This window comes from Panthera onca, chromosome C1, assembly GCF_046562875.1.
Source record: "Panthera onca isolate mPanOnc1 chromosome C1, mPanOnc1 haplotype 2, whole genome shotgun sequence".
Classification (NCBI taxonomy): Eukaryota; Metazoa; Chordata; class Mammalia; order Carnivora; family Felidae; genus Panthera; species Panthera onca.
In genome coordinates, this window is record NC_138346.1 from 187,083,914 (window position 1) to 187,110,536 (window position 26,623).

Genomic DNA, 26,623 nt, shown 5'->3' on the forward strand with positions numbered 1-26,623 from the left:
CGGGCTGACACAAAGCGGGTGCTCTCTTAACACAGACCTGACACACTGTGTTCTCTTTTGGCCTCAGACGTTGTGCATAGTGGGCACTCTGCTAATAGGTCCTGGCACACGGAGTGCTTTCCAAACACCGGTCCTGGCATACGGTGGCTGCTTTGCTAGCATAGGGTTTGGCCCATAGTAGGTATTCTCCTAGCTCAGGGACTAGCACATAGTAGTGGGCACTCTCCTTATACGAGGCCTAACACAGAGGAGGGGCTCTCTTAGCTGGGACAATGACCCAGATGGTCACTGGTCTCTGAGCAATGACCCAGATGATCAACCAGGTGATTAGAGATGTGCAACGACATATACCCAGTGAACTGGACGATATCTAGATTCAGGGGAAAAGGTCCAACAGTCCTCAGGCCTCCTCTCTGGACCTGAGACCCTACCCTCCCTTCCCCTTGGTCTCCTTCCTCTCCCCCTCCAGCTTCCCTGGAGCACACCTGCTCAGTCCTGTGCCCTCACCTCCCCTCACGCAGCTTCCCTGCAGCCCTCCCCCCACTCAGGCCTAGCTCAGCGGGACCTTCCCCCTGGAGTCACAGGGCACAACAAAGCAACTAGATTGCTCGCCCCTCTGGAGGCATGCCCACTCTTATTAAGAAAAGTCAGAGGCGGGGGCTGGGGGAGTCGGCCTCCCAAAGTGGGGCCGGAGCAGCTGGATCCCACTAATGAGGCCTCATTACGGCCAGGGCCCAGCTGGGCTGCTGCCGCCTCCTGTCCCCATGGCCAGAGCCAGAGAAAGCTGTCCAGCCAGGGCTGCCTGTTCTGGGCAGCCTGCCCAGGCCAGGGCAGCCGGAGCCCAGAGCCCACCCTGGGTGGAAGTGAGCATTTGGGCATCATGGGTGACTGGGTCTTCCTGAAGCCAGTGGCCCAGCCAGCGCCTTGGCCCACAGTCTGCGCCCGCAGGAAGTCAGCAGAGCGTGTCTGGGGACCTGGCTGCGTGAGGCTGGCCCAGTGAGAGGCTGAGTCGGTGGGGTCTCAGGCCATTCTTAGGGGACTTGCTTGAGCCGAGGCTGGTCTCCACCTCCCCCACCAAGATGTACGTAATAATGTGTCTACATCAAGGCATTTGCGGGCTGTGGAGGGGAGATTAAATGAATTAATATATATAAAGTGTTGAGGACAGTGGCTCATAGTAAGCGCTGAATATGTACCATCTCTTACTATTATTGCTAATACTCACTAGATTCGATGATGGGTGGACATTATCCCTATTGCAGAGATGAGGAAACTAAGACTAGACATGTTAATGACTTGCCTAAGGCTGTATATGGTGAGAAACTGGCAGCGCGGCGGTTTGAACCAGACCTATCTGACTCTAAAGCCTGCGCCCTTTAAAAAAAAAAAAAAATCCATCCTGCCATGTTCCCTTTGGTGTCACCACACTTACCAAACTAACAGAAAAGCTGGCTGTTCTTTACATTAGAATCCATGCATGCTTCCATTTGGTGGATGCTTACCAAGATCCTTCCTTCTGCCAACCTATCAATTTCCGAGGACAGGTGCACCTTCCCGGGACCAGAATACTCATGCCCGCCTTCCTGACTGCTGGTTTGTGGTATCTCAGCATCAGCTGGAGACTGACTAGCGAGTGTGGCCCCAGAGAAGTGGGACTGGATGGGTCTGAGTGACCTCTCGCCCCGGTTACGGTGACACGTGCTGGTCTGTACCCAGCCCACACAGCACATACTCCCAGAGCAACGTCTGGGGTTCTGGGCAGTGCCGTGCAGATCTTCAAGGATTCTGTTGCGTGGCTCCGCCTTTGTCTGAACTCTGTGGTGACCACTCTCTTGGCTAGCGCCAACTTTCTTAGGGCAAGTGACAGTGCAGGCCCGAGCTTTCTTGCATGGTCACTCACATTCTCAATCATCTTGGCTGGTTGAGAGTCTCTAACTCTTGTGGGGGAACAGCTCCAGGGCCCAACACCCCCCCAGCCCACACCACTCTATGAAGTCTAAGCTGCTTTGGTAGTGCCTGTGGACGATGCCCCCTTCTTCCTGCCCTTTAATGTGTCTAGTGCCCAATGACACCCAACCACCCTACCAGGAGCCCACCAAGTGCCAGGACTGGGAGCTCAGAAGCGTCTAGGCCCTGAGGCCGCTCACTGTCTTCCGCGCTCGCTCTGCCTCACTCTGTGGTTGTGAGTATGTGAGTGTATGTTTTGTTCCAATAACTTGCTGGGAACAAGGGGAAAACACAACAAACCCCATGCCTCACTCTAGCTCTGGAGCACCCGCGCCGGGCTGCATGGGGACTGGCCGGAGGGGGAGGGCCAGCGGAGGGGGTAGGCAGAGCTTGGGGAGGAGATGAGGTGAAAGTAATTGACGCTGCCCAGCCGGCAGTGAGAGAGGCAGGGGATGCGTCAGTGTCGCCTAGAGCTGGCAGAGGTGTGAATGAGCAGCGGAGACACGCGCACTCCGCTCTGAGTGCTCATCCTGGGATGGCCTCGGCTCGTGGACCTGTGGCCCCCTCCTCCCCAGAACAGGTCAGTCACCTCCCAGAGGTTGAGCCCCCTCCGTGGAGCCAGGCGGTCTGGGAGGCTGGGCTGGGGGTGGGGAGAGGGGCTGAGTGGTCTGTGCCAGGGAGGGGCAGGCACAGCCAGCCAGCGAGACAGACACCGGCAAAAGTGACCCAGAAAGTTGCAACTGTGCAAAGGAGTGCAGGAAGAGTTAGCTATGTGGTGGGGGCATGGGGGAGGAGAGTGGGGGTGTGAGGGCTCCCCCAGCCCAAGGACCTGCTGAGAATCTGCTCTGTGTATCAAAGCTGCATTGTCCTAGCTCCCGGGGAGACGGGCCGGAGGTGCCCAGGAATTGTACTAATCAATACAGCCCCATTGTCCGTGCCACGGCAGTTACTCCTATGGGGAGAGTGAGTGAGGGGGCAGGGGACGTGGTACATGGACTCAGCAGTGAGGGTGGGGGAAGAGGATGGGATGGGAGGCTCAGCTGGGAGGCAAGAGACCCCAGAGAACGTTCACAGTGTCCACGGCAAGCGCCTGGGTGGGCATCAGTGTGGCCTCATCCCTAGAAGCTGGGGATGGGCAACGATGTCAGGGGCAGTGGGGCTGATGGCAGCGAGGGTTTGGGGACGGAGAAAGCCATCCTCCCCACCCTGTAGAGCATCCTGACTTGACCTTCAGAAGGCCAGAGAAGGAATGTCCTCTGGGGAGACATGGGTTGGGTTTGGGAGAAGCTTTATGCAGGGCTGCCCTCAAACCTGAGAACTGCCAGAGTCACAAACCAAAGCTACTTCCCAGAGTGCCAGCCTGCTGCCAACCGACTGGGGTAGAGGCTGCCCACAGCTGCTGCAGTGTGAGACAGGGCTGCTGGGCTTCTCCAGGGCAGGGGCAGGGCCCACCCAGTATTCCCCTTCGCTGCTCCCCAGGGCCTGGAGCGAAGCCTGGCGTGCCTGGGGGTGCATCTCCTGTCTGCTCTAAACAATGTCGGCAGGTCTGTCTCCACCAATGAGGGCTCTGGACGAAACAGCACAGGGCATGCCTTTGGTTCTCTCACCTGCTTGAAGGCTTGGACTCCTAACAGGTGCCCAGAGCTTGCTCTCAAGTTTTCCTTGGGGCAGGAGTCACAAACAGCCCCTGGGTACTGCTCGGGACTAGGGTGGATTTTCCCATGGTCCCGCTTCTTCACCTCTGGCCCCGGATTCTTTCCCATATCTGGATAAGCCAGGCAAGATGAAGGGTGCTACCTAAGGGCCAGCCTGGCTCCTGGATTGATGGGAGATAACTTGGGGGGGGGGGCAAGAATCTAGGGGGGCAAGGAGGTCGTGAGGTCTTCTAAGGCAGCCACAGTTTACTGTAATGGCTATTCTGCCTGAATTCCCCGCTGGGGCTCAGAGAAAGTTGCCAGTGATCTGGATTTGGCTCAAGGTCAGTCTGGGATGTGGGGTCTTGTCTGTCCTCCTCCATAAAGTTTGTCTTGGATGGGACTTCATCCCATGAGCAAACCCTGGGGCTGCAGAGTCCTGAACAAGAGGCCTGCTGGATCCCAGCGGGGCCCGCCCAGCCAGGGCAGCTCCAGGATTCTTTAGTGTCCACGGAGAGCAGGAGGAGGGAGCTCACAATTCACAAAAATATCCAGGGGACACTGATCTGGGAAGGCGGGAGTGAGGAGCCAGAGGAGAGCCACAGCCCAGGGTAGAAGTCTGGGCTGTCTCTAAGACTGTGCGTGACGAAAGGAGGAGGTACGTCCAGTGGTGGTGGTTACCTCTGGGGGTGGGCTTTGCAGCTCTGTTTCATTTTTACTCTTTGCTGTAGGTTCCTTTTTTCTTTTCTTTTTCTTTTCTTTTTTTTTTTTTTTTTTTGGTGCTAAGCTTGTAATGCTTTTATAATTAGAAGAAAAACAATAACATTTTAAAAAGTCATTTAGAAAGTTAGTGGGAACGGATGGAAGATACAGGAGAGAGTCAGAAATAGGAATATTCCAGGCAAGGCAGAATCACAGAAATTAGTAGATCTATTGAGGTTGTCTAGTCTGTCCACTGATTTCATAGTTAGTTAAGGACGCTGAGTTGCAGGGAGTGGAAATGACCTGCCCAGAGTCACTGGGGGAGCAGGCTCTAGAATGCTGGGGTTCTCACTGCCCCGTGCAGGGTCCTGCCCTGCCAAGGCCAAGACATAGAGAGGAGATCGGGATTCTGCCCTCATAGCTGAACACCCCTAGTTCCAAGAGTTCGTCTAGAGCAGGAATAAGCCAGGCACTGGGCTACAGAAAGGATTTATGTAAGTGACTGCTCAGAATGGCTCATCCGGCTAGCCAGGCACAGGGGTGGGAGGTCACAAGTCCTTGTGCGGGACTGGACACTGCTGCCTTAAGGACTGCTCCTAAGGGGAAGGGGCATCTGAGGGTCTTATGCACGTTGTACGGTAGACAACGCGGAGGATGATCATCCAGCTCACTGCACTCAACCATGGAAAGAAAGCTCCAAAGCCTGCATTCTGCCCAACTTGGGGGAGTTCAGGCACAGGGCAGGGCTGTCCATATTCTAGAGACCACCATCAGGCCCACGACCATGGAATCAGAGGTGAGGGTGGGGGCTATCCAAGGAGTCTGGGGAAGAAGCACCAGGCCACCATGGCTTAATTCACCACCGAGGTGTGAGCAGGGGAGGAAGAGAGAGCAGCGAGGGGCAGACAGTGAAAGATGGGTGATGGGCAGGAGAAACCTGGAGCCCGGCCAGTCGGCAGGGCTAAGCTGGGTTAGGCAGAAAGACTGCCAGTCTGGGTGAAACCATGAGCACCAAAGGATTCTTTCGTGGGCACCTCCAGGCCGACGTCCACTGCAGGGACAGTTCTTATCAGTGACACAGGCGTCCACCTGGCAGATGGAGAAAATGAGAGGCATAGGATAGGGAAGATTATGCAAGGAGAACAAAATCTAGGCAGCACTGGGAAACGCTCACCAGCCATGGGCTTTGCTGCCCAGGAAGGAAGTGACAGAGAGTCCCCAGAGGAGAACAGAGAAGGGAACTGGAACCCCCAGAAGCCTCGACGAGCACTTTGGAGATCCTTTCTTCCAGTGTACTTGGAGAAAGGTAGGCTTGCTCTATCCTCTGCAGAGAGCCAAGCCCTCACCAGCCAAGTCGCCTGAGCAGAGCTCGTGCTGGAATTGAAGTCCTGGCCATGGGGAGGCTCCCACAGTGACCTCCCAGCCACAGCTCCAGGAGGCGGCCCCACAGTGCTGAGATGCAGGGCTGGGGAGCGGGAGCTGTGCTGCTTCTGCCGGGCGCTTCTCACACTGCTTGCAGGGTGTCACTGACCTCCAGCTCTCTCTGCACTGCAGACCCCTAGTGCTGCCGGGAACTTCCACTAGAGCCCCATCCCCAGCTCCCCCGTCCCAGGCCTCTGTCCCAGGCCTCCTGCCTCCCCTCCCCGAGTTGTGGGCTGTGGCCAGCAGGGCTGAAGTGGTTAGCGCGAGGCCCAGTGGTATGCTGCTCATTAACTGAGCAGTGCTGGCTCCCGAGGGCTCAGCCAAGCGGCTGCCTGTGGCACGTGGCTGGGGGCATCACCACCCTTGCTGTCCCCCTCGATGCCAGGGAAGGAGCAGACCCCAGAACCCCAAGTCTCGTCCTGTTGCGCTTGGTTGCGGGGGTGGGGGGTGGGGGTGGGCGAGGGCGGGTGGCTGGGGCCAGGAGAGAGGCCCCAGGCTACAAGACTTCGGTCTCGGTCTCGGCAACGGGCCTTGACTCTGCCCTGCCCATGAAACCATCCTGGACCCTCGAGTGTCTCTTTTACAGCTGTAACCACTGCTTCGTGACCCCACCCATGTACTCCGCAGCTGCCACAGTCTCCCATTGTGCCCCTAAGTAAACAAGCTTTGGACAGAATAAAACTGTTATTGTAGGGTCAACATATAGGAGCCCTATTTGACCGGGATTTGTTTGGGAATGCATAAACTGCCCCCAAGCAGGCCTCCCAGCCTCTGAAAAAATGCCCCCCTGGACTGTGCAGAATTGCTAGGCCTGTCCCAAAGAAGGCCCTAGGAGGTGATAACAGCCTTAGGCGAGATTCAGTAGGGGCCGGTCCCAGAGGGCACGCTCAGACTGTGAGCCACCCTCTCCCAGAGCCAGACTGGCCTTCAGGCCCCTTCATCAGGGAAGCCTTCCTGACTTCACCCTACTTGCCCCTCACCTGGCCTCCTTCCATATTCCTGTGACTTGAGAACTTCCACTCTGTGGTCACCTTGTGGCTGCATATGAAAATCACATATTTGTTTATTTCATTGATGGCTTGCTTCCCCATTAGACTTTGAGCTCTGAGTGTGTAGGGGTGTCTGTTTAGTTCACTGCTGGATTCCCAATGCCTGGCAGAGGGCCTGGCACACAGTAGGTGTTAGTAAATCTCCATGGTTGCGTGAATGAATGTATGTAGACTCTTTCAGCCCGTCCATTTGCTCCGGGTGCTCCTTGAAGGGGACCCTGGTTCCTGGTGCTGTGTCCCCAGACCTCCCTGGAGGGTGTGAAGGTCAGTGTCTCCTCCAGGGGCAATGCTTGATTGCGTGTGCAGGACAGTTGATCCACAAGGGTGTCTCTGCCGTGGTGCCCGTGGCATGCAAGCCAAAATCTGCCCACCATGGGAACAAGGGGTGCTTGGCTGGGACCTCCACTGGCCGCTGGTGCCTCCTGTGCCTGCATTCCCAAATGGGCCTTTCTGGAAAGCACACAGGTCCCAATGAAACCGTTCCTTCCCTCTGCATTTGTGGGTCAGTGTCAGGATCCGACAGCATTTCAAAGCACCAGACCTCTTTGTTTATTGGCCAGTGTGACTGTTGTCCTTGAATATGTCTCTTTCAAGCTGAGGGTCAGTGTCACTTCAGCAACATCCCTCAGAAGCCATGCTGCTCTGTCTCTGATCCTGGTGTCCTCCTGGGATTCCTATCTGTTTCTCTCAAGAGAATAGCCCATCTCTGAGAGGCGCTCTCTGTCACTCAAGGACTGTGCTTCTCTGTTGGTGATTCTCAGGGTCCCTGTCTCCTAGTGAGACACCCCCACCCCCCAACCTCTAGGCTCTTGCTCAAGGTGGCTTGATTTCCAGTTCACCCTGGGAGGGGGTGGAATGGGCGTGGCATGGGAAGGGGTGCATTTACACTTATAAAGGGACTTGCTGAGCCAGTTCCAATAGTACGGTTGGGGTTTAAAAGGGGCTGTCCTCAGTGGGGCCTCAGGCCACCCAGCCCAGCCCTGCAGCTCTCCAGGAAGGCCTGACTTCCTTTCCTTGGGGCAAATCCCCTCTTCAGCCCTTCCTGGCCAGCCCCCTTCTCTCAGCTCCGAGACCTTTTTCCGGAGTCCCTCCCTCTGTTTCCCCTAGCAGAATCTGTCCTCCAAGTCTGGCGTGGTGCCTACAACTCTGGTCTCCTCCCCCAGCTCATGGCCAGCACCACCCAGCCCAGGTCAGCTTCCCCAGGGCCCTCTCCCCAGCCACGGGCGATATAGATGGCTCCCCTGGGCCCTCCCACCCAGAGTCCCAGAACGCCCTCCCCAAGTCTGGCCCTGCTCACTTGCTCCTCCAACCCCCACCTCACAGCCCTGCCCACCCTGTGCCCCCAGGAAAGCGCCTTCAGCTGGGGGGAAGGGGTCGGGCATCCCCTCCCCCGCACCGCCTGCCCATGGGCAGCGTGCTCAGCCTGGTGATGTGGTAGCGGCGGGTGGGGGGGGCTGTCTGGACACAGGCCCCTTTGTGCCCAGCCCGACTTGGCTGCTTGGTATGAGGCTCAGCTGCTCCCAGATCCTCACCCAGAGGGGAGAGGGGAGGCTTTGGAGGGGCTGGGGCTGGGGGGCTGTGGACTCGAGCACCCTCTCAGCGTCCCACCTCTCAGATGTTGGCAGTCGCTCCCCAGGTGGGCTGGTGCTCCTGGCACGGGGTGCTGGGGGGCTGGTGAGGGAGGCCCCGCTTGGCACCCTCTGGCAGCCACTCCTCCCTTCTCCCCTTCTCTGCCAGGCCTGCCAGCAGCTCCTGCCAGCAGAGGGGAAGCCCAGGGTGGGGGTGGGGGCTTGGAGGGTCCATGGTGTCCCCGCTGGGAGAGGCCCAGAGGGTCAGGCACGGGAGCACAAATGCCTTTCTGATGGTAGCTTCTCTCCTGTCCCCACAGAATGGTGCTGTGCCCAGCGAGGCCACCAAGAGGGACCAGAACCTCAAACGGGGCAACTGGGGCAACCAGATCGAGTTTGTACTGACGAGCGTGGGCTATGCCGTGGGCCTGGGCAATGTCTGGCGCTTCCCATACCTCTGCTATCGCAACGGGGGAGGTACCCAGTGGGCACAGGGCAGGGACCACCCACTTGGATAGAGCCTACCCACCAAGGCGCGGGCTACCCCCTCCCTGGCACAGACCCCACTCCAGACAGGCTGGCCTCTGGCCTCTGGCTCTCCTCTCCTTCGCCCCCATCCCTGGCTTAGGTACCCTTTACTAAGGCACAGACCACCACCCCCTGACCCTGGCTATCTGCTGTTTGGGCCAGACCCTGCTAGCCTGCTCCCTCGGGGCGAGGAGCCCTGGAGAAAGGCACCCCAACCTCCCAAGTTTCCCAGTCTTATACCCCCTGTGTTTCAACAACCCCCTAAATGGTTCAGGGAATTTGAGGATCCCAGTGACTTATGTTTGTGAAATTGCTTGGTTAAGCCATCAAAGCCCACCCTCACATGATGGCTCTGGGGCCAGGATTCTGCTCAGGAAGCCTCTGTCAAATTCAAAGACAGGCCGTAGGTAGGATACCTCGGACCCAGGCTCCTGTTCAATGCGTGGCTCACCCTCCTCAGGTCTCAGCCAAACGCAAAGGTTTTGCTGTTGGGTTCTTGGCAGGAAGAGGGTGGGACCCCCCAGGCCCACCCTGAGCCCGCCCTTTCCCTGCCTGCCAGGCGCCTTCATGTTCCCCTACTTCATCATGCTGATATTCTGCGGGATCCCTCTCTTCTTCATGGAGCTTTCCTTCGGCCAGTTTGCAAGTCAGGGCTGCCTGGGGGTCTGGAGGATCAGCCCCATGTTCAAAGGTGAGGCCTGGGTGGGGTGCGCACACACACACACACACTCACATGCACGTGTGCACACGCACACACACACGGGCTTCTGGGGGCCTACTCACCCATCTGTACAAACACTGCCAACCCCCACGGAGCCCTGGTGCTGACCCCAAGCCCTACATCAATGGCCAAGGCCATGGGTGCATGCTGGGATCCATGTTTACTCGGCCTCCACCCTCCCCTCCCACCACGTGTATACACAAAGCCCCTTTGCCCCCCCAGCTTGCCCCGGCCGAGGCCTTGACCTGTCCCTTCTGTGGCCCTCCATAACAGCCCGCCCCTTAAGCGCTTCGAAATTAACCTGGCCTCCTTCAGCTAGATGTGTGAGGCTGCTTCCATTCCTTCCCCTCTTCCAGGTGTGGGCTACGGCATGATGGTGGTATCGACGTATATTGGCATCTACTACAATGTGGTCATCTGCATTGCCTTCTACTACTTCTTCTCATCCATGACGCACGTGCTGCCCTGGGCCTACTGCAGTAACCCCTGGAACACGCCCGACTGTGCCGGAGTGCTGGACGCCTCCAACCTCACCAACGGCTCCCGGCCTGCTGCCCTACCCGGAAACCTTTCCCACCTGCTCAACCACTCCCTTCAGAGGACCAGCCCCAGCGAGGAGTACTGGAGGTGAGGCCCCACTGGGCCTGGGCCGGGCGGGGCGGGGGGGGGGAACTCCTGGTGCCAAGCCTCATCCCTCCCTCCCACCGTCGGGCAACTTCCCGCAGACTAGGTAGGATGCCGGGAACAGAGCATGGTAGAGGCGCATGAAGAGGTAGAAGGAGTTTACAGACTAGTTGAGGAGAAGAGGCTGACACCCCAGAGGGTGATGGAAGGCAAGATGTTGAAGTGAGAGTCCTTACAAAGTGCAGTGAGGGAGGCTCGGCAGGCAGGCAAGTCCGCAGAGGAGAGTCAGGGGGAATGGGGGTGGCTTCCTGGTAAGAACGGCATAGCAAAGGCCCTAGATCCCAGATGAGCAGAGGCTGGACCTGAGACCTAGGGGAAGCTGTTCTGATGTAACAGGTGTGTGGAAAACCCATGGACCATAAAGGGGACTGGCGGGGCCACCAGCCTTCTTCGAGAATATATGTGAATTAAGCTTAGACGTACTGCTGCAGAGCAAGGAGAGACAGCCATAGGGCTCTCCTGACCCCAGGGCTGTCATCATCAAGCTGTGCATAGGAAAGACAGCCTGGCACTCCTGTGCTCTGTGGTGACAGAGACTGGAGTCTTGGGGCTGGCTGCAGGGAAGCTGTTGCTGGAGGTGTTCTGTCACACCTCGTCCCAACAGGGTGGTTGTGAGGGCACAGTAGGATGTCCTAAAGGAAATTCCCCATGTCCTTGTGGGAAACCCGTGGGAAGAGAGTGTTGGGGGCGTGTGAGTAGGCCATGTTAATTCATTCACATTTTCGTGGTCTGCTCTGCCAGGCTCTGTGTACCCATGGGGTCTGAGTAGCCCAGAGTCCCTGCCCTGAGGAGTTCACCATCTAGGGGGGAGACAGGCAGCTAATCATATTAGGGCCAGGTACCTACATGCCGATACGCTCAGGGATGTGGTCGGGGACACAAAGGAGGTGGTCAGTTCTGAGGGGATGGGGGCAAGAGGAAGTGGTCCGCAAGGCTTCCCAAGGAGGGAGGAGGGAGGTGTAGAAGGGATTGGGAGAGACACAGGCAGGTAAGCTGTGACCAGGAGGTGGCAAGCTGGAGACAGGTGAGACAGAGTATTGAGACAGGAGAGGCCAGAGGCATCATAAGGCACAGGGCTTCCCGTGCCAGGCCGAGGGTTTGAAGTTTCTCCGCCAACTGGTAGAGAGGCATAGGGGAGACGGCCAAGGCCCCAGGGAGACTTGCAGTCCTAGGAGGTCAATATCTTCTAAGCCTGGTCCCAGTGCTCAGACCCTGCAGGGCCCAGCTTCCCTGTGCCAGCCTCTGTGGTGCACCACAGCCCTCCAAGGACAGCTAAGATGTCACTACCCGCAGGGGCTCATGGTGTAGACCACAGAGCTGCTGCCTCCCGGTGAGAGGCAGGCAAAATTACCTCTGGGCAGACTCAGCCATTCGGTCGCTGGACAGATCAGTTTTTGAGCACCTAGTAGGTACCAGACACTGCACTCAGGAGGGAGACAGAATGAGGAGTAAGACACACAGATCCTGCCCTCACGGAGGTCACGTCTACTGAGAGAACTAAGCAAATAAGTGCCCAGTTAGGTATTCTACTACGTTTGAGGCATGGCGTGGACTGGACAACTTGATTTAGACTAGGGGGTGAACCTGGGAGGACAAAGCCCCGCCCACACCCATGGGACTGCTCGGCGGGGTGAGAAGCTCTCACCCCAGAGGCCATCTGCCAGGGATTCCCAGCTGGGTAGGGCCACCCAGGGCAAAGCTCTGGAGATTTTATCCAGTACAATTAAAGGAGAATAGCTGTCAAAGAAAACTGGTCATGGGTGGGGCGTGGGTGCCCATTGGGTGGCCCATTGAACTCTCCTCAGGGCTGGAGCCAGGCCCGCCTGACTCGCCACTGTCCCAGACAGGACTTTCTCTGCAGGATGGCTCCCTGCTGCCCCCTCCTGGAGAGCCTGGGAACATGAGCCTTGAGAGGGCTGCCCAGGCTGGCTTCAGCAAGGGAAGTGAGGAGAGCAAACAACCGTATTTCCTGGGCACCTACTGTGTGCCGGGAGTATTATTTCGTATAGTGTTATCCCTATTTTTCAGATTCAGAGACTGATGTTCAGAGGTTAAGGAACTAGGCAGCAGTGCTGTGTCAGGATACGCATATCCCACTGTGCCTGGTGCCTGGTGTGAATTAGGCCAATGATACTCTGCAGGTGATCTCGGTCCACAGTCTCCAACACCCCTTTGGAAAGCTGTGTGATCGCATTTGAGCCCCACAACTTTGTTTGGTAGCTCGGGCAGGTAGGAGAAAATATTCCCATTTTACAAGTGAGGAAAACAACTCAGAAGGATTAAGAGACTCCTCTGAAGCAAGAGAAGCTCAGAGGGCAGATTTCCGAACGCGGGTCTGCCTCTTGCTCACCCTCTGGCCCATAATCTCCTCTCTCTCTTCCTCCCTTCCGTCTCGTTTTACGGTCCTCTGCGTGCTGGTCTGATTCCAGCCTGTAGGCCCTGAGCTCACGGCCATGCCCTCGCCTCCAGAGCCTGTGGTGCACCCCTCTCCCAGTGTCTTCATGGCAGTTCTGGAGTCACACAGACCTCACTCAAATCGTGGCTCTGCCGCTCATCAGCTGTCTGGCCTTGGGAGATCAGCAAACCTCTCTCAGTCATAGCTATTCATCCATTAAATGGGAGGAGTCACAACACCTACCTTGTCGTTATGAAGATGAAATGAGATAATGTGGCATAAATACCAAGAACAGTAATGGGTGTTCAGTAAGCCTAGTGACATCCACTGCTGGAGATGCAAAGAAATAGATTAGGGTGCTTTGTTTTCAAGGAGTTTATCATCAGGTTGGGGAAATTAATAAATAATGCAGAATGTGGGTCACCTGGGTGGCTCAGTCAGTCGGGCATCTGACTCTTGATTTCAGCTCAGGTCATGATCTCACAGTTTGTGGGATCAAACCCAATGTGAGGCTCTGCACTAACAGTGCTTAGCCTGCTTGGGATTCTCCCTCTCTCTCTCTCTCTCTCTCTGCCCCTCCCCCACTCTCTCTCTCTCAAAATAAAAAAAATAAACATTAAAAAATGATGCAGAATAATCCCAGAGATGTTATGCATCAAGAGCCAACTTATAAATGTACTGGGTTCCAAAAGTTCTTAGGTGAATTGATCTCAAAACACATGGTCCCAAAACAAAACAAAAAAATAAATATGGTGCCATAAAAAGAAAGGTAGAATTCATTATTTAGTTTTTAGCCCCTAATATTGTAAATGCTGTGCCCTCGCAAATAATATAAATAATTAAAAATTAAATGCTACCAGTTTAACATATATAATCAGACAAAGTTAAAAAAAAATCTTTGGAACAAGAAACAGTGCCTACTTTGAACGCTGTTGCTTGAAGTAAAGGAACTCTGAGTAATGGCAGTAGAAGGACCCTGGGCTATTCTGGGGCAGAGCTTCCCAGCCACAGGTGTTCTGAATAGGTGTGCCCGGTTGGGTGAGACCGGGGTAGCCTGGAGCCCCCAGTTGCCTTCAGCTTTGAGTGCCCTTGTCTGCTTACCCCAATGGCCCCAAAGTATTTTGTGTGTGTGCTATGAAGGAAAAAAGATTGGAAAGCACTGTTGAAGGGACCCAGGTGCCTCTTGGTAGTCCCACAGCCCCTGAACTTCTCCATCCCTTTTCCTTTGGTTCCCCCATCGACTAAGAGCCCAGAGAAGGTCAAAGGCAAGGCCTGGCTCTGATGCCTGTTCACCGTACCATCTCAGTGGTGGCAGTTGGGCAGGAGGGGGACGTGTTGGACAGCGCCCTTTCCTGGTCCTGGTGTGAAGGAAGGCCTCTAGGGAAGATTTGAGGCTAAGAAGAGGCCAAGCAAACAGCCTGGCAACATTGTCCCATGAGGGGACAGAATAACATCGCATCACAAGGTATTAAAAAATGCTGCCATGAGGTTTGAGAACTGATTTGGAAAAAAAAGTGAAAATAGCTGAGAATGATAGAGGACAGCCTATGAGCTATCCTGAGAGGTCCTAGCTGTAAGAGGGGAAAGAAGGGAGCCTGTGTTTACCTAAACTCATCTACATATTATGCTATGTTGGCGTTATTATGCCCATTTTGCAGATGAGGAAACTGAGGCTCAAGAACTTGTCTGTCACTCATCACTTCTAGCCTGCCTCCCTCCCCAGGTTCTCTCCTTTCTACCTCCTGGTCCATTTACCACAGTGTTCACTCATCCATTCAACAAATATTTACGGAGTACTTCTCTGTTCCAGGCACTTTTCCAGGCACTGGGGGTGCTAGGTACTCCTGCTTTCATAGAAGATGGATGACACACAAAATAAATAGATAAAATAAATAAGTTACAAAGAAAAAAAAAAGGAGACATGTGCTGTGGAGGAAAATATAGCAAAGAAGTGGGTGAGGAGTGCTGGGCTGGGGCCAGGGTTGCAGTTGGAAGCAGCGTAGCCAGAAAAGACCCCTTTGCAAAGAGGGTACCCTGAGTAAATACTTGAAGGAAATGCGGAGGGAGGAAGCCATGTTGGCAAACCCAGCTGCAGAATTTGTGGGGTCCAGTGTGAAATGAACATATGGGGCCCCATGTTCAAATGTATTAAGATTTCAAGATGCCAGTGGCAGAGCATTAAACCCAGCACAAAGCCTTCTCAGTATGGGGCCCCATACGACTGCATACCACGCACGTGTGTGAATGGATGTTTGAGGGAAAGAGCACACCAGACAGAAGAAACAGCACATGCAAAGGCCCTGAGGGAGGGCATGCCTGGCATGATTAAGGAACTGCGAGGAGCCCAGGGCAGCCAGTGCAGGGGAGTAGGGTGGGAAGACAGGCGACCAGAGAGATGGCAGGCAGGGGGCAGTAGGTCACTTAAGGCCTTGCAGCCACTGTAAGGACTTAAGCTTTTCCACGGTGAGAGCTGGGAGCCCCTGCAAAGTTTTGAGTCAAGGAGAGACCCTGACGATGCTCCTATAAAAACCCTTCAGAAGCTTCCCATTGCTCCTAGGATAAAATTCAAACTTCTTGGCCTTGACTTTGTGGCTTCTTATAATCTGGCTTCTTCCTATCCTTCACCCTTCTCTATTCCCTTTACTTTCTGTTCTAGCCTCACTGAGCTGCTGACATGCCCAGGCTAGGCCGTGTTATTTATTTCATGACCCCCTGTCCTGCTGCATGCTGCTGCCCCAGCCTGGCATGCACTTCCTCCTCCCAATTCCTCAAACCTTAGCTCTAGCCTCACCTCTTCCGGGAAGCCTTCCAGTGTGCCCCTCCCCGTGGCACTGAGACGCCCTTCCTGGTGGTACCCACGTGCCTGATTCAGGTCTGTATGCACAGCACCTAGCACAGGGCCTGGCACATAAGTGTCCGATTGATTGAAAGGGCACTGCTGGTGTGGCATAGGGCACCAGATAGAGCCACACATACCTAGGGGAGGAATTCTGGTTTGAGCCTAGGCCTGTACGCCCCAGAGCCTCCTGTCTTTAGTCAGCACTCCACCATCTCCCTCGGTTCATCAGAGATGGAGAAGACTAGTGTGGGTGAAAAGCTCACGGAAAGCTTCCTGGAGGAGGTGACGCCTGATAGGATATGTCCAGTCTAGAGGAGAAGATGTTACTGAAGGGAGAAACGCAAGCCAGGGCCTGGGATGGGCCTTGTAGGGAGTGAGACCTCCACATCCGAGGGACTGAGGAGGCCGGCCTCCAGGCGCCCTTGAGGGTCCTGGGAGAGGCTGCAACCAGTGGAGTCTTAGGGCAGCAGGCAGAGGGGGTAGGGCGGGGTTAGCTGGGGCTGGGGCCTTACAGTGACACCCTCCTCATACATGCGAGGACCTCTTGAGAAAGGAGGGAGCTGCCAGGCTGGGCCCCGGGCCTTGGGAATCTGTTGCTGGGTGTCAGGGTCCGGCCTTCAACCAGAGTATCCCCTTCCCCAGGCTCTATGTGCTGAAGCTGTCAGACGACATCGGGAACTTTGGGGAGGTGCGACTGCCCCTCCTCGGCTGCCTCGGTGTCTCCTGGGTGGTGGTGTTTCTCTGCCTCATCCGAGGGGTCAAGTCTTCAGGGAAAGTAAGTACCCCTCCCTCAGCAGGGTCTGTGCCCACCCAGAAAGATCCTGCCTCCCCTGCCGGGGTGGTGTGTAGGAGTCGGGGGCAGACGGTGATGAAGGGACATGAGAGGGGAGGAGGAACCGGAGGGCCGGCCGTGGTTGGGGGGCCAGGGAGGGGGCGCCCAGGGCAGGAAGAGCTTGGAGGAGTCCAGTGGAGCCCATCTTGCACGCAGGTGGTATATTTCACAGCCACATTTCCCTATGTGGTGCTGACCATCCTGTTCGTCCGCGGCGTGACCCTGGAAGGAGCCTTCACGGGCATCATGTACTACCTGACCCCACAGTGGGACAAGATCCTGGAGGCCAAGGTGGGCTGTGGAGGAGGGCCTGGAAGGGGCAGGGAGGGGCAGAGAGGCGCCCGCCTCTGACCCCAGCTGCTCTGCCCGTCCTGCCCCACAGGTGTGGGGGGATGCCGCCTCCCAGATATTCTATTCGCTGGGCTGTGCGTGGGGAGGCCTCATCACCATGGCTTCCTACAACAAGTTCCACAACAACTGCTACCGGTGAGACTCTCCCTGCCAGCCCGGGGCTGCCCCTCTACCCTGCAGCCTTCCCCAGGAGTCCCCAGACCCCCAGGTCCAGTGCAGCCCCCTGGACCCCCTGCTAGGGCCCTCCATTCCACTCACGGCCTTGAGGTCCTGGAAATGCTGAGTCTGGATCCGGCCACTGGAGAACACAGAAGAAGGTGGGGACAGTGATGCCCCAAGGGTCTGTGAGGACTCAAGAGCCTCAACCTACTTGAAAAGGCCCAGAGCAGGGGCATCTGGGTGGCTCAGTCGGTTAAGTGCCTGACTTCGGCTCAGGTCATGATCTCTCAGTTCGTGGGTTCGAGCCCCGCGTCTGGCTCTGTGCTGACAGCTCGGAGACTGGAGCCTGCTTCGGATTCTGTGTCTCCCTCTCTCTCTGCCCCTCCCCCACTGGTTCTCTCTTTCTCTCTCTCTCTCAAAAATAAATAAACTTTAAAAAAAAAAAATAAAGAAAGGCCCAGAGCAGACCAGGAAAGAGGTTGGGGGGCCTTCTGTTCCTAGAACTTTCCATCTCAGTTCTTCTCTCAGCCCTAACCGGGCAAAGGGAAGCAAATTGCACATCCTGAGCCCCATTTTCCTCCCCAACAGGGACAGCATCATCATCAGCATCACTAACTGTGCCACCAGCGTCTATGCTGGCTTCGTCATCTTCTCCATCCTGGGCTTCATGGCCAATCACCTGGGTGTGGACGTGTCCCGTGTGGCTGACCACGGCCCTGGCCTGGCCTTCGTGGCTTACCCTGAGGCCCTCACGCTGCTGCCCATCTCCCCGCTCTGGTCCCTGCTCTTTTTCTTCATGCTCATCTTGCTGGGGCTGGGCACTCAGGTATGAGGTGCAGGACCTGGGCCAGTGGCTTCGGGAGGGAGGAGGCAGGGCCAGAGGCCAGGCCCCTGCTCTGATGGCCACATCCTGCAGTTCTGCCTCCTAGAGACACTGGTCACAGCCATTGTGGATGAGGTGGGAAATGAGTGGATCCTGCAGAAGAAGACCTATGTGACCTTGGGCGTGGCTGTGGCTGGCTTCCTACTGGGCATCCCCCTCACCAGCCAGGTAAGACCTGAGGGAAAAGTTGGGCTGGAGTTGCCAAGGTAGGGGGGCATAGTGGGTGGGGGAGCCCAGCCTCAGGCACCCCCGGCTCAGCTGCCCACTGGCCCATAGGCAGGCATCTACTGGCTGCTGTTAATGGACAACTACGCGGCCAGCTTCTCCTTGGTTGTCATCTCCTGCATCATGTGTGTGTCCATCATGTACATCTATGGTAAGTGCCTGAGCTTCTGTGGCCTCTCTGGGCCCAGCCCCCGCCTATCCAAACTGCTCTCCCAGCCCTGCTGACACCACTCTCTCCAGGGCACCGGAACTATTTCCAGGACATCCAGATGATGCTGGGATTCCCGCCGCCCCTCTTCTTCCAGATCTGCTGGCGCTTTGTGTCTCCGGCCATCATCTTTGTAAGTTCCTGGGCTGGCCCCTCCCTCCCTGCTGCCCCCAGGCGAGCGTCCTTCTCTTGGGAACCAGCAGAGGGAGAACAGGAGCCCATTCATCTGGCCAGAGCTCCCCTACGGGGTCTCTGCATCCACAACTCTGGCCATTGGGAGACGGAGAGAGGTTGCATAGTCAGGCGAGACTTAGAAGCACCCAGGCACTGGCCTGGGGTTAGGAAGGGAGCATATAGAGAGCCCTGGATTTGACTGAAGACAGTGCCCAGCCTTGGAAGGGGAAAGCAGGCTGGCAGCAGCTGAGAGCTGGCCCTCCCTGCCTCCTTGGCGTTCCTGCCTGGTATCCCCAGAGAGGCCTCAGGAACAATTAGTGATATTGGTGTCAGCTCCATTGGCTTTGCTGAGCTCCTGCCTCCAACCCCTCTTAGCTGAGGTGCCTGGAGTACGTGGTGTGAATGCGTGAGTGTTCCAGAAGCGGGTGGTACAAGTCAGATGTCAGCTCAGGGTCAGGGGCAACCTCTTAAGCCTTCCAGACTTGGGAGAGGGAATATCTCCACCAGTATTCAACACCTGGGAAGCTCCCACGAGGGAGATGAATTGGTGGAGGGAACTTCCCCATGGCCAGCAACCAGGCATTTTCTGCATGGTGTTCATGTATCAACTCATGTGATACAACTCGGGTATCGTTATTATTCCCACTTTACAGATGAGGAAATGGAGGCACAGAGATGTTAAGTAATCGGCCGAAGTTTACACAGCTAATAAATGACAGAGCCAGCCTTCAAAGCAGGTAGTCCAATCTGGAGCCTGCAGGCTGGGCCAGTGCTACACTAGAAACACCCGCAGGAAGGGGGAGCGCTCCATGGACTACTATCTGATTTTGCCCCCTTATGGTCAGGGTGGGAGGAAGGGGCACAAAGTGTCTGACAGTGAAGTGGTCACTCCGCAAAGAGGCAGGGCCATCTCTGAGTGACGGGAGGGTCAGCCCAGTGGCAAGGGCAGCATTCAGTCCGGTTCCCGTCAAGCCCAGCTTCTCTGTGCCACAGGGAGCTCATCACCGGATTTCCACTTTGGCTCATGTTTCTGGGTGTGGTGGGGAAGGCCCCTGAGGGCTGAGGCCTCCACCACATGGGGGGTGTGGGATCTTCCCCGAGGCTGGCACAGGCACCAGCTCTGGCCACTGGCCCAGCTTTGAAACAGGAGGAACGGAAGCCTCCTGTAAGTGGTGGGAGGCCAGGGAGGCCAGACATTGCTGCCAAGCGCCCTGCTCTCCGGGGGTTGTGGCTGAGGCCGTGCCCAGGACCAGCCTGAGGGTAGCTCATCCTCTAGAGCTCCAAGGAGGCTGCCACCCTGGGCAGAGACCTGGGGTACCGACCAAGGCAGGGAAGGAGGCAGGAAGGAGATGGGCACAAGAAGGTTCCAGAGGGGCAGGCTTGGCCTGGGTCCAGTGTCTCTGCGAGATCGAGGCAAGGTGGGCAGTGCCCTCTCTGTGCTCAGAAAGCCAGGCTGGAGTCACCTTAAGGTGAGGACTCCAGGCCCCGTGGACTCGTGTGTCTGGGCTGTTGTGTCTTCTCTGGGAGCTTTACTTCTTTATATTTCTGAAAAACTCCTTTTGACAAACCATCTTTTTCTGTCAGGGATCAGGATCTAGTTCCATTCGGGAAACTTGACATAAGCTTTCACTATGTGCAGTATCCCAGGAGGGCCCCCCACTGGATGTGGGTCTTGCTCTCCTGAATTTGGTCACTGGGATGCATCTGAGAGCTCAGGAGGCCGATGCTGAGCCCTCCTGGTGAGTGGCGCACACATACCCAGGCCCTCTGGGTGGTCCATGAGCCACCCGCCCATCTTTCCGCTTCCTTAGTTTTTTGCTGTTGCTGCTGTGGCCCCAGGCTCCACTTCCCGTCCCACTCCTCTCTTTCCAAAGCGGCTCCTGGCCTCCAGCCTGACACCCATTATTTCTAGCCTTTGGGGCCTCCCCGGGCTCTCACCCTCTCTACAGCCATAGAGAGGGCTTCGTGCTCCCCTCTCCCCCATTGCCCCCACCTCTCTGCACAAGTCAGTTCAGATCAGCAAATGAGGTTGTGCCGGGCACTGTGCTGGGCCCTAGAGACCCAGAGCTGAGGCAATCCCAGGAGCTCCCCAGGCTATGGGAAACATTAAACGCTTAGCAGACAGAAAATGCCATTGAGAGCCCTTTGAGGAAGAGGGATGAGAAATCTGGAGAGCTTCTTGAAGGGGGCGACATTTGCACAGCATCTGACAAAAGGAAAATGTAGAGGATTCTCCAGAATAAATGAAGAGGGAGGAAAATGCTGGGTGCAGTCAAGACATTGAGACAAGGGTCATGTGGCCAGAAGGATGAGCTGAGATCTGGATGTGAGTTGGTAAAGCCCTAAGGCCAAGGATTTGGTCTTACTTCAGTAGGCAATAGGGAGCCATTGCGAGTCTTTGAGCAGAACTGACTGACTTCAAAGGGGACATCGATTGTTCCCTGGCTGATTCAGGATTATGGCGAAGATGGACCTCTCTTCCGCAATGCCTACCTGCCCACCATGCCTTGGCCTCTGGTTCCTTCCACTTCTTCCACTACCCAAAACTTGACTTTGCCCCTGTCCTTCCCCAAAAAATGTCTCTTTCTAGTTTGGGAAACTGGAGAGGAAGGGAAGGAGTGCTGAGAGGAGGACCGAGCCCCGGGGAAAGGCGGGGGTGGAGAGTACTGGGCAGGCCTCACGTGCACTCCCATCCCTCCTCTCTGCAGTTCATTCTCATTTTCACGGTGATCCAGTACCAGCCAATCACCTACAACCACTACCAGTATCCAGGCTGGGCTGTGGCCATCGGCTTTCTTCTGGCTCTGTCCTCCGTCATTTGCATCCCTCTCTATGCCCTGTTCCAGCTCTGCCGCACAGATGGGGACACCCTCCTCCAGGTGAGGGGTGGGGGCAGGCAGCAGCTAGCTGAACCGGGAGGGGGTGGGTGGATGGGGCTTAATGGCTTCTTTCTGAAGTGCCCTGCCCACCCCCCATGTCTACCTCTCCTGCAGCGTTTGAAAAATGCCACAAAGCCAAGCAGAGACTGGGGCCCCGCCCTCCTGGAGCACCGGACTGGACGCTATGCCCCCACCATACCGCCCTCTCCTGAAGATGGTCTTGAGGTCCAGCCGCTGCACCCAGACAAAGCCCAGATCCCCATGGTGGGCAGTAACAGCTCTAGCCGTCTGCAGGACTCCCGGATATGAGCACAGCTGCCCGGGGAGTGCCCCACCCCCGCCCATGCTCCCACCACAGAGACTGGGGAGACAGGGGACAGGTGTCACTGCCTGCCCCTGCCATGCCCTGGCCAGGGTGGCTGCTGTCACCTTGGCCATCACTGGTAGCGTGGTCATTTGTGCTCGTGTCCCCAGTGTTTACAGGTCCCTTGGATGCCAAGATGGCAGCTGGGGATGGGTGTGGGCGATGGGAGGGTCGGTGGGGGGCCCAAAGCACTTTGGAGGGGTCTCAGGCCAGGTCCCCAGAGATCTGCTGGGCTTTACATGGCCTCTGATGCCCCCACACTCTGCCCTGAGCTGAGGTTCTAGGTTGGCCCCCTACCTGTCCCCCTCCTTAGGCCTCCAGCCTCCTGACCAGTGTTCCTGCCCTCAGAGCAGACCCCAGCCCTGCCCAGGCAAATTTGGGTCTTCCTACCTGGGAGCAGGGTGACGGGCTAAGGGGCTATACAGTGTTACTCGTCAGGCTGTGCCACCCAGCCCTGTTTGTCTGTGTAATTATTTTTGTAAAAATTGTATTATCGTGGTTGCCACTCTCATGCCCCCAGCCTTGGGCCCCCTCTGTCTTCCAGGCCTGCCTGGACCTCACTTGGCTGCTCTGGGGTCTCCACACCTCATACCAGCCCTAGCTGTCAGGCCCAGCCAGCAGAGGCCCATGACCCAGCAGCCTGCCCAAAGCACTAGTTTCTGGGGGGTAGGGGTGGGGTGCTGCTCAGCAGGAGGTTTGAACCCAGAGCCCTGGGGAAGGGGACCTTACATGAAACCCCCTTGCCCTCCCTCCACCAGGCGAAAGGAAGGCCCAGGCTTCCCAAACTGGGCTGCCCTTGTTCATGTGCCAAATGGCCCCAGCCTGCGTGCCCCATCCCCTCTCTGGAGCCAGAGCTCCCTCCCCCTGCAGTGTCTGTCTGTCCAACCTCTGTGCCCCTCTGTGCAGTGACAGCCCCAGAACAGCCGCCTCTAATCCTCTGTAGCAATAACGGTGCACCGCCCACCCCTACCCATCCGTGCACCACTAGGATTTTAAAGTCCATAGATTTTAATGAAATTTCTATTCCTGTCTCTGAGCTGCTGCTGTGCTTTGTGTGAGTCCCCCAGGGGGACAAGAGTTGGGGCTGGGATGAGACCTCTGCCTGCCAAGAGTTTGTGGAGGGCTGAGAGAAGAAAGGCCAAAGGCTATGATTGTCAGAAGCAGACACTAGGGACTTGGCGAGGGGGTGGGGCAAGGGCCAGACAGACAGACAGCCTTGGCGTCCTGGCCAGGGCCCATCCAACCAAGACGAGATCTGAACCGGGCTGGGCCACGGCAGCTGAGAGGTGGCAGCAGCGGATGGGGCGAGTTCCACCAGGAGCCGAAGCCTACTTTGTGACCGGTCGTTCAGGTTGGGGCCTGGGGTGCTGTACTGGACATTGGAGTAGAAGCTGGCCTTTTCCCAGGGCTGCGCTGAAGCTTCCGTCCCCAGCGGCAGGTGGTAGTCAGGCCTCGAGGTCGGGGGCAGCGCTCCAGAGGAGGGGCAGGCAGGCAGCAACGGAGAGGCTCAGCCCAAACTCCAGAAGCGCCACGGAGGCAAGGCAAGGGTCTGAGACCCTTGGAGGACCCCGCGGGCTGCTGCCTGAACAGGAAAGAGTAGCTGTGAGTGAGCAGTGGCCTGACCCTAGGCCTACCCTGTCAGCCATCCACCTGCTCCGGTTTACCTGTGGCTGGAAGAGACACAGGAAGGCCTCAGAGGCACCTGCAGCTCTTGTTGCATGGCCACCTTCTGTTCCCGTAGCTCTGGAGGACAGGTGTACCTGAGTCACAGCACCCAGCAGTTCCGGGGTGTGTACAAGTGTGGGGCAGGGGGCAGCAGGCTGGGTGCTCTGGGGTCCACTTGGGATCCTTACCTGCCAGGGTGGGCTCTAGGGTGGCCTCAGAGGGCTGGGATGCCCCTGGATACTCCTCTTCCAGGCGGCGCTGCAGGGAGAGCTGGCTCAGGGCCCCGGCCACAGGCAAGGGAGGGGCAGGGCAGGATACAGAGGCCATGATCCCATGGCAGGACCCCAAAACCAGCCCAGGCAGTCCCTGGGGACAGCACACTCCCACCCTCCGCCCAAAAAGCCCAGCTTGGTAAAGTGCTGGCTGGCTTGGACTCAGACTTAGGGAAGGGAAGGAGCCAAGGACCAGGGGCAAATTTCACAAGTTAATCTAAAAGTGCTGACCTTGGACTTAGGGGCTCAACCAGAATCTTCTGGATTCACACACACACAGGGAACGTGCACGTGTGAGAAAAGGACACAGGACTCGCACACCTTTACATGCACACACGCACATGGACATGGCCGTTTGTGGGTCTCACACACCAGGTGAGAGGTAGGTGTGTCCACTCGGCAGAAGGGCTCTGGGCAGCGAAGCCCAGGGCCGCAGCTCACCTGTAGGATGGGGATCATCCTCTCCAACGTGTGACACTCCTCCTCCAGGAGGCTCCTGGGACACATGGGAGTAAGGCAGCCAGGACCAGTGCCACAGGACTGTCTCAGCTGAGCCGTCCACATAGCGCTAACCTCCAGCTTTCACCTCCACCAGGCCCTCCTTCCTCAGCCCACCTTGCTCTCTGTGGCCGGGTGCTGGCCCAGCCTTCCAGCCCTTGCGGGCCTCTCCCTGAGCAGGATGTGTCCGTCCCTTGCCTACCTCACAGTGCCCACCATCCTCTACTGCATGGGCCTCGTCCTGCCTCCATTCTGCCCTGCATCACGGCCATTCCCCTTCTCAAAACCCTTCCGTGGTTCCCCACCTCAGGATAAAAATCCTTGGGGCTCAGCGCCTGCTGGCATCCATCATTAACCACTTCCTGGCAGCAACTGCACAGGCCCTGCAGCAACCTGCCCTTTCCACCTCTCAGCCTTCCCCTCCTGGTCTCCTCACCAGGTGTGCGGCCTCCTCCTCCTCTCTCACAGTCCAGTCCCAGTACTTCAAGACTGGTCCCAGCCCCATCCTCCCTGTCTTCACCCTCACCACGCACACTCAGGGGCCTCACCGCAGGTGTCTGGCAACCTGGTCGATGCTGGACACGTTCAGCTGGTCCTTGATGACGCTGAGGTCCCTCTGACTGCTGCTGGCAGATGAGGCCAACATCATGCCCCCCCCCCCCCATGTTGCCTCACCCCAGGCCTTCAGGACACGAATGCCACTTCTCCCAGATAATCCTGTGTCTTTTCTCACAAAGGCAACATAACATAGTGCAAAAGGGGAGGAGTTCTGGAGCCTGGGTTTGCAAATGGACTCTGCCACCCTTCAGTGTGTGTGACCTTGTGCAAATCGAGTATCCCTTCTGAGTTTTAGTTTCCTCATCTGTAAAAGGGGGCCACTGCTCCCCACAGAGTTGTGTAAGAACTAGAAATAAGTGGCTGCTTCCATTCACTTACGAATGTGCTCCTTTCTCACTTCTTTCATTTGGTCCCCAGCGCTCTCTAACCCAGCCCTCACTGATCCATACATGTGGTTGTAGGAGATCCAGCTCCAGGCCAGGAACTTCTCCGTGGAGCCAGGTGGAACCCACCAGCTGGCTGGGGCCCTCTGCTAAGCAGGGAGCGATCCCTCCTCTCCTACATAGATTCACCTCCACTTTACCTGGATTCACCAGCTCTCATCTGGAATATCTCCTGTTCTGGCAAATCACACCCAGGCTCCTCCAGGGCAAAGCGCAGGACCCTGGGGCTATACTGGATCCAAGCCTGGGTCTGGTCTCTGCAGAAGATCACAGAAAGAAACTCCGAGGCTCCTTCCAGGGAACCACAGGAAGGCAATCCTGGCCCCTTATCAGGCACAGGGCTAGCCCCTCTTAGTTTTGCTGTGGGGCTTAGCCCTAGGTCTGAGGTTCCCACCTGCCCTCGCAGATGGCCTTCTGGCGGAGACCAAGGAGCAGCTGTCTCAGTTCCTGGCGCACGAGGTCTCTTAGGAGGGGCGGTGGTGCCAGAAGGGAGGAGGGGTCAGAGGTGGGTCGGGAGCCAGAGGCTTGGGAGGATCGAGCCTCACGGAGCAGTGACTGTAGCATCACCACCTGCAAGGAGAGCTGGGACACCTTGCGACTGGGGAGAGAAGTGACGGGCGTGAAGGGGGCTGGGGGACTGAGGGGCAGAGAGGAGTCAAGAGGGCTGGGCGGACAGTGAGATGCAGCAAGATCTCGAGAGTTATCGGGCAGGGCCAGGGATCCGGAGGAGGTGGGGAAATCACCCGAATCGTGGGACAGGCCTGGAGTGACCCATCAGCCCACTCCCTACCTCTGCCCGGAGTTCCAGGCTCAGGTCCACCGTCGTCTCCCCCAGAATCCTCTTCACTTCGGGCCGCTCCGGGAGCGGAACGTGCTCCTCTACCAGCACCCACAGCGACGGGGAGTCCCAAGACATGGCCCGCCCGCGCCGCCACTCCGCGACAAGCGGCCCCAGGCTCCGACCTGCGGGAGAGCAGGTCGGAGCGCAGCATCACTACAAGGCTGGTAGTCCAAGGCTGGGCCCTGCCCCTCGCTGGCCTCGCGGGCCACGCCTTCAAGCTTGTCGCGTTCTCCGGCCTCTCCCAAGCCCCACCCTTGTTCTGCCGCCAGTCAGAGACTGGAATTACTGGGTTGGGAGCACTGGCCTCTGGCGCTGTCCCTTCTGCCCCGCTTCTGCCTGACTCTCGGGGCCGCGATTCCCGGTCACGGCCCCCCAGGAGCCGGGCAGTGGAGACCAGGGCCCTAGCCCCGCCTCTTCCGCGTGGCCGTCACCCGGGAAACCGCGCCGCTACCCAGGCCCCGCCCCTAGCCATCCCAGGTGGGGTGGGCGGCGCCAGCTCGCGGGGAGTCGGACCCACGGCGGAGGCAGGTGGTTTGGAAGTCCGACCATCCACAGAGCTCTGACGCCAAGCGCTGTGGGCTCATCTCTGGGCAGCATTCGGCTTCGGGGCAGGTGGGAAGAACCCAGAAATGGGATTCCCCCTGGGATTATTACTTCGTTGCCTCCCCTAGCCCGGAGGCAGCGGCAGGGTAAACCTTTCCTCTTAGGCTCGGCGGAAGTCTCGCGAGCGACTGCGCTTGGAAGGGCCTGGGGAACCAGGACAGCCCGGGCCAGACAGAAGA

The 26,623-nt window shown here is 57.2% G+C and overlaps 2 protein-coding genes across 6 annotated transcripts; one reads left to right on the plus strand and one right to left on the minus strand.

Annotated features, from left to right (window-relative positions):
- The first annotated feature begins 2,420 nt into the window (after positions 1–2,420).
- SLC6A9 (solute carrier family 6 member 9) lies at positions 2,421–22,600 on the plus strand. Its single transcript, XM_060621864.2, is given in 14 exon segments — positions 2,421–2,456; positions 2,459–2,527; positions 8,643–8,799; positions 9,410–9,541; positions 9,928–10,198; positions 16,132–16,264; positions 16,478–16,612; positions 16,704–16,807; positions 17,420–17,657; positions 17,748–17,882; positions 17,991–18,090; positions 18,180–18,280; positions 21,030–21,200; positions 21,315–22,600. Coding segments are annotated over 14 exon segments (1,962 nt in total). The 5' UTR covers positions 2,421–2,435; the 3' UTR covers positions 21,510–22,600.
- CCDC24 (coiled-coil domain containing 24) lies at positions 22,555–26,580 on the minus strand. 5 transcript variants are annotated; one of them, XM_060621895.2, is made up of 9 exons: positions 26,128–26,580; positions 25,791–25,963; positions 25,395–25,570; positions 25,141–25,257; positions 24,548–24,625; positions 23,943–23,997; positions 23,418–23,487; positions 23,229–23,307; positions 22,555–23,146 (listed from the first exon to the last, which is right to left on the minus strand). In XM_060621895.2, exons 2-9 carry the CDS (start codon positions 25,914–25,916, stop codon positions 22,912–22,914), a joined length of 936 nt encoding a protein of 311 aa, XP_060477878.2. In that variant the 5' UTR covers positions 25,917–25,963; positions 26,128–26,580; the 3' UTR covers positions 22,555–22,911. The 5 variants fall into 5 exon arrangements, with proteins under 5 accessions (XP_060477878.2, XP_060477879.2, XP_060477880.2 ...); XM_060621896.2 differs by having other exon boundaries at positions 24,548–24,622; positions 25,791–26,580; XM_060621897.2 differs by having other exon boundaries at positions 22,555–23,142; positions 25,791–26,580.
- Between the last annotated feature and the right edge of the window lie 43 nt (positions 26,581–26,623).